General features: G+C 47.9%; 1 protein-coding gene across 1 annotated transcript in view; it reads right to left on the bottom strand.

Moving 5' to 3' along the window:
* LOC111261766 (uncharacterized) overlaps positions 1 to 10011 on the bottom strand; it is a 57728-nt gene extending 47717 nt beyond the window's left edge. Inside the window, exon 1 of the mRNA XM_022835507.2 lies at positions 9420 to 10011. Within this exon, the coding sequence (XP_022691242.1) occupies positions 9420 to 9611 (192 nt within the window). The 5' untranslated portion in view covers positions 9612 to 10011. The remainder of the gene's footprint in view (positions 1 to 9419) is intronic.
* Positions 10012 to 10614: the final 603 nt, after the last annotated feature.

Below are 10614 nucleotides of genomic sequence, written 5' to 3'. Positions count from 1 at the left end.
AGAGAGAGAGAGAGAGAGAGAGAGAGAGAGAGAGAGAGAGAGAGAGAGAGAGAGAGAGAGAGAGAGAGAGCGAGAGATTCTGTGTGTGTAAGCTCTACATCTTGTCGTCACTAGCGTTGTCATGAAGAAACACTGGCTGCATTATAATACCACATATGTATGCTAGATGTATATAGTTCTTGTATTCGGCAATAAGTACCGTAGTAAATAAAAAGCAATCTAACAATTCGCCGCCTAGCATTTCGTGGCGATCGCAGTACGTCGAACAACTCTGAACAAACAGTCGTAGCACTCGGGAGGAGCCATCTTTAAGGCTTGAACGTGAATCGTTTCTTCTTCGCCATTACTGGATAGTTGCTGATGTTAGAGATAACTGCTTTGATGAGTACAATGGACGCAGGCAAGCTTTTTCATTGATGGCGCGAAGTGTGCGTATCCTCTGCGTATATTCAGCCGCGAGTTGAATAAAATCGACGAGCGAGCGGCGAAAGTACGTGATATCGACACAAATGGACGATCGCCATCGCCACGCCACTTCAACACCCGACTTCAGCTTCAGCAGTTCAGTGCTTCATGGCCATCTTGTTCGAGTGATACATTCAACTTGACGACGAGACGCAAACAACTACAACAAAAACGGCTTTATTCGTTCAAAGCGTCAACAAACGATAAAGATACGAAACAGACATCGTCCTGACAGCGGGAGTATTCTGATGCCGTGGCCGAGACTAAGGGAAAGGAAGCAGGAGCAAGCTGGTCGGATGAAAGCAGTGCTGCGAACCTGCTGCTATCAATTTATTGAACCGTTTAGTCGATCCAATCCGGTTGTTGCTGTGTTCCATCGAATGCCAATAAAACAAAGCAACTGTGGCATCACCGGCGAGGCGGCGATGATTCTGGCGATCCCAACCATTGTAACATCGCACACGAACGAAAGGACATCAGACAGGAATAACGCTTTCCAGCTATCCAATCTTCATAACCATGGCGTCCATCACAGTAGATCTACCAGCACGCGTTGCGACCAACGCTCGATTACCTACTGTCGCTACGCGATCAACAAACGAATAGAACAGTGACGAAGGCATTCTCGCGCAAGGAAGTCGAGGTCATCATTGTATGGTGATCTTGCGTGTACGTCCATCGTGCGCTACCAGCACGCTGTACCGCTACACTGAGCTTAAACACGAGTCCATTTCCTATAATCATCGACTGATGAAGAATGACCAGCGCCGGCGGCGCGGCCTTACACATTTCTAGGCGCCTCTTCTTTGATATTACAGCACACTCTCGTACACAGTTCGACAATATCTCGAAAACAGCACCGTGCTAGATACTCCGAGGTGGTCGGGCGGGTGGTCAGGCAGGCTATAATACTGTATTTATGTTGAATACGTGTCTGCGTACTCTGCACAGATCTACAAGTATGCTGGCGACAGCCACTGCCAGCACGATTGCGGGAGTAAGCAAAATAACAGCAGCAGTCATAGGCGACTCAGAATGGTTCTCTCTCTCTCTCTCGTATGTGTGTGTGTATTTGCTGTTTCCGTTGTTGCCAAAGTTCCATCGGTGTTTCCCGATAAAAACAACGATTCAATCGATCTGCTGTTTACCCTATTCGACGGCCGATTACTGCATAATCAAGTGTCTCGCGCGCTCTGTTTCATAGCTGCAGACAAGCGGTCGTCGATAACTGCTATTATATGTTATATGTCTGTACATATAGGTTCTGTTGTTGTGGTAATGGTAACTGTGACGGCATTCCCTGTCGCCCGTTAATAATAGCCCAGCCACAATCTCGATTGTTATTACTGCCGTCGCTGTAGCCGCCGCAGCCGGTGTCGTTGTTATGACCACATCTCACCGCCTGTAACCAGAGTATCATCTTCGTGCCGAGCTAATAATACTGCGGTTTGTTATTGTCGGCCGCTGTCACTATTGGCATTCTATTTCTATGTCGCAGGCGACGTTCGACCTTTTCATTTGGATCAGCATCGTAGATGTTCCATTCGATGCGGCCTACTCTTCGAATCTCATCATTCTTCAAGTATGACCCTCGAGATCTTCCACTTTACGCTGCTTCACAGCTGCAGGCAACGAGAATAATAAGTGGGGCCTGAATAGACAGTGAGAAGTTGTACCATTTTTACATGTAGTAATAATAATCATCTGAATAACTAGCGCCTTCTACCCCTACTCTCTCTTTCTCTCTCTCTCTCTCTCTCTCCCCCTATATATGTCTACATATATAAGGAAAGAGAGAGGAAGAGGGGAATATGGTTTCTATGTTCGTATAGTTGTGGGCCTATGTTCTATGTGTGCGTCTGCGGCATGCGCTTGGCTCGTGGCGACCCCCTCTCTTCCCCTTCCTTACTCTATTTCACTGCCTGCTTCTCGTAAAGCCCCGTGTCTGTCCGTTGAATGCTGGTCCATTCGTTCATTATCTACGAATTGTGGCCTCGTCGCCATCTTTATGCTGTTTTTGGTACGCTGTGTCTGTAACTATGCGGGGGCCGGTAAATCGATTGCCCCCTTTCCCTTTCTCACTGTTCATGTAACGCTGTTGAAGCTTTCCTCTTTTAGCTGTTGCTACTTCTGTTGTTGTCGTCGCCGTTTTCTAGTTGCCGGGTCTTTGGTTCCCTCACTTAAAACCGTTGCTGCGGCCGTCTCCATTCCTTATTCTTCGTTCGATTACTTCGATTCTTTCATTTTCGTTGTCAAGCCGTCGTCATCTTCTCGTATTCGTCTTCTTTCCTACGAGAAGAGAATAACTTGCGACTATAAGAAGATGATACAATATTAACAATAGCTGTACGTTATGATCAGCTCTACTGCTGCCGGTATCGGCTTGGCCGCCGATGCTGGCTGATCCCCTGAGTGGTCTCTCTTCCACTATATATATATATATATATATATATATATATATATATATATATATATAATAATTGCGAAGATTTGTCTATCGCGTAGCTGCAGTTGCAGCAAAACAACAGCCAAAGAAAAAACAGTGCAAATTTTCTCCCTGGCGGGAGACTGAAAGAGCCGGTGTCGTCGCATCTATTGGGTGACCCATCATTTAGTATTTTTTTTGTTTTGCGAGCGCCATCATCATCCTGGTCATGTAGAACATTTAATAACAAAAGCAGTAACGGCAGCAGCAGTGTCTGTCTCTTCGTGTATCAGTTCGCCAGTTTAAATACACAAATACACACAAGATCTGTGTCGCTGTTGGGATACGGTGCCGTGGGTTCGCGTATGGTGACTATCTGTCGCTATGCAAGTATATAGTGTGTGTATAGATGAAAGTATGGGCTTCTAGTTACCCAATAGACAAAGAAGACTCTGTGACGCTGTGCGGTATGTCGCATTAGGAACAGCAACATCAATAACAACGACAGGGCTACGAGTGACAGAGCTGGCATTTTCATCACCAATCTTGGGCTCAGCCGCGCGTGAACGTTGCAGCAGCAGCAGCAGCAGCTATCACTTTTTCGTCGTTGGTCTCCTATTCGACGGTAGAATGACGACACCGATCTTGAGTGCAACACATTTCAAATTTATAGTCTCAGTTGCGTCTCCGCCATCCTCTCGATCGGAATGGACGCCAGCCCAGCGCCCGTAGCAGCGTCGCTGAGCGACTAAAAAAAATAGACAGAAAGAGCCGGCTACGCGCACGTTGTTTTGTTTTTGGTTTCTGCACTCAACAACAGCATTTTTCTTCGCCAACAAAAAAAAGCAGAAAAAAAAAACAAGGACCAGTAGCAGAAACAACAGTTTGGGTCTGCTGCCAGCGTTCAGATGCCCTGTTCAATCTGTACTGCGGTTGGTCGCATTGAACCACTGCCGCGAGTGTTTTGCCGTTTGCTCGTTTTGCTGTCTTTGCTTGGGCGGTAACGGCGAGAGCAGCAGCCACGTCTGCTGGTTGTTGTACAGCCCCCCAGGCCGCTGTTGCCCCGCTGTCGCGGCGGCATCAACTGCAACGTCAATCGTAGCTGTTGTTGATGGGTGTCATTAGCAGCAACTGTAGTTGCTGCTGCAGCTGGCGATAGCAATGAACGTTCCGCCAACCAAGTAGCATCTCAACAGCAACGGACGAAGCGGCGACGGTGCAGCGAAAAAGCTGCGTTTGCTACCGTTGCAGCCAACGGCCACGGTCGCCGTAACGATGGTTCCTGTGCTTTCGTCTGTCCGTTTGTCGCTCCCTGTTGGACCGTCGATCTCTGCTGGTGCGCGGGCCCGCGCGCCGGTATCACCGCTGTTGCTGCGGCCGCTGCCTGTACGACTGGCGGCCCCTCTGGAGAAGAGCGAGGAGACCTTGAACCCACGTCGCTGCGCTGGTGGCGGCGGCGGCGATGACGCTGTGCCGCTCAGACAGAAAGCAAACGCCACTGTTCGTTAACTGCTTTTTTCACATTTGTTGTTTGCTGCTGGTGGACGTAGTCTATCGTAGGTTCATCGTCGTCGATTGTCGACAACGCCAAGCTGCGAACGCCGAACGCACCAACGAGGCAAACGGCACCAGCAGCTGCGGCGGCAGCAACAACAGCAGGCGAATGCCACGAACAGCAGAAAGCAAAAGTAAACGAACTGCTTACTAGTAGCTGGGTGTCCTGACCATACAGCAAAGTCGCTCAAGCAGCCAGCCAACGGGCAAACGAGTCGGCCAATTTGCCTGTTGTCCTGTCTGCCTGCGCTTGCTACAACACCGCCAGCGGCAGCGGCGGCGGGACCAGCATTATTGCGGTCGACAGCAGTACATCGGCTAAGGCGGCCGCAAGTCCTACTTTACCAATAACTCAGACGTTTACGAAACAGCTGCAGTAGTGACGCTATTCGTAGCGAGCAGCAGCACTACCAAACAATAACGTCAGGGGCAACAAGGAATCTGCTGTACGACCACAAGGTTCCAAGAACAAGCCGTAGACATCAGTCGAATCAATTTGTGGACAACCATTTGAGAAATGGGGGTAAAGTGGGGCAGAGGGCAGTGACGCTTTGCGATTCACTCAATGTTGTCTCATTACATTAGTAGTCGATGTATGGCTCGATAGACGTCTATATCTAGCTCACGAGCACCGTGCTGTTACAGCCAGCATGTACGGGATGGCAAGAATAGTTAGCAGATTGAAGATACAGCTCGGCTAGCCACAAAGAACTATATATAGTAGAAGACAGTAGCAGCGATGTCGCGCAGGCAACGAGAGGTAACCGATTAACCTAAATCCATAGGGATAAATAGATGGATGGATATGCACAGAGACACGGTACAAATACAACTTATCAGTCAAACAACACATGCTGGATAATGGGTGCCAATAGCCACAGCGGCGGCGGCAAACGTCGCTCCGCTGCACTGGTCACTGATCAATAGCGAGTCGAGTGGACAAAATTGCTCGATTCTATTGCATTATACAAATAGGCGTTGCTAAGGATGACAGTGGAGGCCGCGATGCCATTCGAATCACATGCGCTTCCGTTGGCCCTATAATCACCGTCTGTCTTTTAGTTGGTGGCCTGATACGCCGGCCAGCCAAACACATCCACGTCGTTACAGCAGTATTATCAGCGTCGAAAAAATCCACTTGCACAAAAGTAAACTGGGTAGCAAAAAACACCTGCCTATCGACTTCCAATAATCAGAGTAATTAAGTATAGGAATTAAATATCAACAATACTCGCTTGGGCAGGTGCACAAAACGGTTGCCCACGCTTCACTCGGTGCACATACGTAATTTTATATTGAACGGAAGAAAACGGTTACAGCTTTTACAGGAGAGAAGATTATAATTCGGTATGTCTATTGTTCGAGGATAGAGACAATAGTTAGTACAACTGTCGTTGCTGTAGCAACAATAGATGCTCAAACGACCAACAGCTGTAGATGAACCCGTTGTCCTGCCATCGATATGGGTGAAATTAGGTGCGCGCGTAGGCGGGCGGAGACGGCTGAAGTCCAGGCGGCGAACACTCGAGCAAACAGGGAGGGTTCGTCAACTCGTCGGCCACGACGAGGAAACGATCATTCATCGAGAAATTATTGAGATCTCGCTACAGGCCACCTGTATCTACTGTAGATTGAAGTCACTAACACTTCCGGCACGCCTTCAACGGATCGATAGTCACTAGAACATGCAATCCAATTTTTACTGAACCAGCTACTGTTGATCCATTGGGAGAAGACAACTGTCGAAAAAGCATTCTATTTTCATTGGAGAATGTACAGAAAATAGTCATCGTATAACCCGCTTCGGCAATCACACCATCGATAGTTTTAAGGTAGAAGTTCCCCGTTCTAACTACGTGCCTAGTATATGGTAATCGTACTAGTTATGGCGAAAGTAGCTTGTAAGGCAATAGACCTATAAACCATCAAGATCCAATAGATGCAGTGTGTCCTATCGACTGTGTTCGTAACAGGTAAACATACCAAAGCTGTGCATGGGAAAATTTACGTATTTGGACGTAAGTCTCTCGCTTACTCACATGCTCGTAGCTACAATGATTATCACAAGCAGTGAACATGACTATGCCATGTGCGGAAAAGCATCAACTAGCGTTTTTTACTAAATGTACAGACATATGATAAATCTATATAGAAATTTTTTCTTCAATCATCACTGGGTTTCGCATCGAAATAAATTTTAGGTGCGAATGCACAAACGGCTTTGCCGGAACAATAAAAACAAACTCGGTTAAATATACCGCCAACGAAGCGTCTCAGCCAAGCTTTTCCCTACGATAGCACTTGACGACCGGTGAGCCTTCTGTTACAGCCTTTTTTTGTGTGGCAGAAGCTGCCACAGCTAATAGCAGAAAGGATCCTCGCGCCATTTCAATGGCGCGGACCCGCGCGACAGTATTGAGTGTTGCTCGCTTACTCAAATGCGCCATGCACGGATCGCTTTTACTGACGAGCACCAAGCAGCTTGTCGTCAAATAAGGAAGCTTCTGCAGAGGCCACAATACCAAGCATAGAATGCACTAATTATTAGGTTGCAACGCTTTGACCAAACAAGCAGGCCGATAGGTAGAAAGATGTGGACCCGCACTCGATCGCTGTTCCAATAACAACTGCAATCTCTTTCAGCGGGATCGAAAATACCGAAGCGAAAAGCCTGCATTCGATACTTTTCTGATTAGCGCCATGGGTAATCAGAATATTGTTGGAGGGACCTATGCTGTACGACATGTGGTTGCTATTGTTCTCGATATTGTCAACAATTACTTTACGTTGATACGTATGGCCGGTCACAGGGTTTCTCGTCAGAAGCGATACCATTAGAACTGTACTGACATTTCACGGGCCCAATTCAACGCGTACTTATCGTCGAAGCAGACGGTTCGCGAGTACGTACCACAACTACAGGGAGGGAACCTACTGGCAAAGCGGGTTATCAATGGCGGCTGCAGCAATGGCGAACTTCAAGTGATGATTATACAGGAACGGCAATGTATTTCGGCGATTAAAGTACCATCGAAGTGATTAAGCGTGCGCAATCAGGCCAGCAAATGGAGCAAATGGCGAGTTAGTCGCTTAACAAACACTAACGACAAACAGGACACTTCTGACTCCCAGCTAAGTTGACCAACAGCAATGTCAATTCAAGCTTCACTATGATAACCATAGCGTCTAGTCGAAGCATAAATCCGACCGGCTTATCGAGACGGCACATAGAGATAGAGGCCATTTTGTTCAATCCTTTATCCATTTTTGCTCTCCGTCCATATTTCCTATCATTCGTAATCCGTTCTGAAAACCGGAGCACACGATGACAACGCCGTCGGCAACGACACCATCATCAGCCATAACAGTGCCATCAGCAGCAGACAGGCTACCTCTGTGATGTCTGTGCAAAGAGAGAACGGGTCGTCATTGTGTAATCTTCTCACTGATCACCATTAGCCTTACAATAACCACAGCTAACTGCTGACCGTCATTGGTAACAGCAGCACCAGACAAATCACAACGGTCGTCAGAGCATGCAGTAATAACATCACTTCGATTCTTTTTTTATCTACCTAGAACATTCAGTAGCGATGCTGGACTCTACGGTACTGGACTGCCCAGACGGACTGCCAGCCACCCAGCCTGGCAGGGGCAAACACGGCTCGCTCCTTCTGGCTGAACACACACACACACACTCATCAAGAGACGGCAATGGACAAACTCTGCGAACTCGGCAGAACACGACTGATACTATTATACTACCAAGCAGGAGCTCACAGAGGAGGCGAAATGAATAGGATGTAACAACAACAAGCATCATCTTCGGCCTCTTCAAAACTCTACCGTCTACTAGGAGAGGTAATATTGACTATTTGGACTATATCTGTCGAGATGGTGTTGAGACAATCAAGTAACGCTTATAGCTGTTCATATCTATTTGATCGTAGTGGAAACAGCCGCAGAGATTATCCGGGCGGGCGGGCGGGCGGGCGGGCGAAGCTAGGCCAGTATAGCCAAGTCTAGATGGCCACTAAGCAACGAATTCTGAAGCCTCCAAAACGTTTTGTTCCTATTGAAGCGACATAGACGGACGTCTCTCGCTAAAAGGTGCATTCAATGTTTGTTTCTTGTTCATGCTGATCTCGATACCGTCGCTGGCAACTACACCGGTTTGATTGAGTTGGCATTACGAGCTCGCGAATCTTTGCGACGGATCCGCGAACACATTGCATCCAGTCCGTCGTTTTACCTATTGTTGATATTGTTATTGGTGCTGCTGCGGCTATATCGCATATTTTTCCGGCCGCTTTTTCAACCACTGCTACTAATCCTTATGATGTTTTGTTTAGATACAAATCAGTATCTATACAACTTATCCAAAAACGTGTACATAGACACACACACACACACAGACACACAAGCTCACCTACACACACACACACACGCGCAGGCATTCACACACACACACATACACAGCCATAGGCTCACACACGCACCTACCCACCCACATACATAGACACATCAATAGCCAAAAAAAGAATAGGTACGCGTGAGCAAGCGAGCGAGCGAGCGAGCGAACGCGATGAATTTACCAGTAGTGCGTCTCTGAAGTAGCCGATAACGAATCTATCCATCCTGTTAGAACTACTCTTATTCTTATCGTTATTTTGACTATCATTAACATCCGTAGTGTAGTTTGGAGAAAACACCAGTGACGTCGCATTAATAGAGCCACTAATTCGCCAGAGTCGGCCGCTGAAGTATCCTATTATTGGATCCTATCAACACTGAAATCCTCGACGGTATCTTGCTTTGTCGCGTGGGATAGAATCTGTGTGAAGTAAAGCAGCATTTGTCGTTGTTGTTTGTACTGTTGGTGTTGCTGCAGTAGTCACAGTAGCAGAAGAAGGAGTGGAAGAAGAAGGATCTTAATGAAGTAGAAGTACATGAAGTATAGAGACACAACACATACCTCATCGGTGTCGGAGGCCGAGTCGCCGAAGACGTTTACGAAACGGGCCCTGGCACGGGCGATTCTTGCGGCGCCCCTGACCAGTGGGTTGGGGGAATGTTCTGGCGGTTTTACGGGCCCACACCTAACGAGTTTTCGCCCGCCACGGGGCACTCGGGCCCCCGGAAACCGCTGGTGGACCCGAGAGGCCATTTTGTTTCACAACACGACAACCGACACACACAATCTGTCTGCTTTGCTGCTGCTGGTCCCGTCGTCGGTAGAAGTCCTCCTCTTGGCCGCTGCTGCTCCCGCAGCGCCTGACCCGCTAAGCGGAGAGCGCGGGCTGAGACCAGCCGGATGCTAAATCCCGGCCGGTTTGGCGGGCGCCAGGAAAGAGCCCGCGCACATCGAGAGAACAAGATGATGATGACCGCGGCAGCTGCCGCAGATGCTTCGGTCCCGGTGGCGGCAGCGATGGCGCAACGGCAGTAATGACAACGAAAACTCAGTGACAAACGACATCGACGTTGACGAAACACGAACAGGCTCACCAGCACAAAAGTAATAAACACAGCACTCTAGTTCACAGTGATATCCAATAGCGAAACAACACTTCACCACAACAGTCGGCAGCCAGCGATTCGCTCATCCTATCGTTAGCGCCAGCGGCAACAGTGCAGTTTATTAGCAGCAGTAACAACGATACTATATATATATATAGATATATATATGTATATATATATATATATATATATATGTATATATATGTGTGTATATATATATATATATAAATATATATATATATATATATAACTACTCAATTAATAACTGTTACTCCATTGGTATGGGCGCAACGCACCAAATGAACTGACTAGTGATCACATGCACAGACATATTCTTCTTATACATCGTCACAAATTCTAGCGGCGCTCGGGCACGCCTTTCAAGTTGTCAACAGTCTCAGCACGACAAATAACCCTGTCCAATTTATTCTTACATCAAGTAAGAACTGCCGCGGTAGCTGGTCACTGACTGCACTCGTGCTGGCCGCGCAGCGATGACTGCCGCGAACCGTATGGGTTGGTGGTTGTCGCGGAGAGTTGGGCGCATCAATGGCGCAATCTTCCGCCGCCGCCGCTCGTCAGTGGCGCGCACACGTCTCGAACCGTCGTCGTCGTCGTCGATGACGAGAACAGATCAGGGGTCACAGATC

Source organism: Varroa jacobsoni, unplaced genomic scaffold, assembly GCF_002532875.2.
Source record: "Varroa jacobsoni isolate VJ856 unplaced genomic scaffold, vjacob_1.0 scaffold_593, whole genome shotgun sequence".
Lineage (NCBI taxonomy): Eukaryota > Metazoa > Arthropoda > Arachnida > Mesostigmata > Varroidae > Varroa > Varroa jacobsoni.
This window is presented reverse-complemented; position numbering and strand designations above follow the sequence as displayed.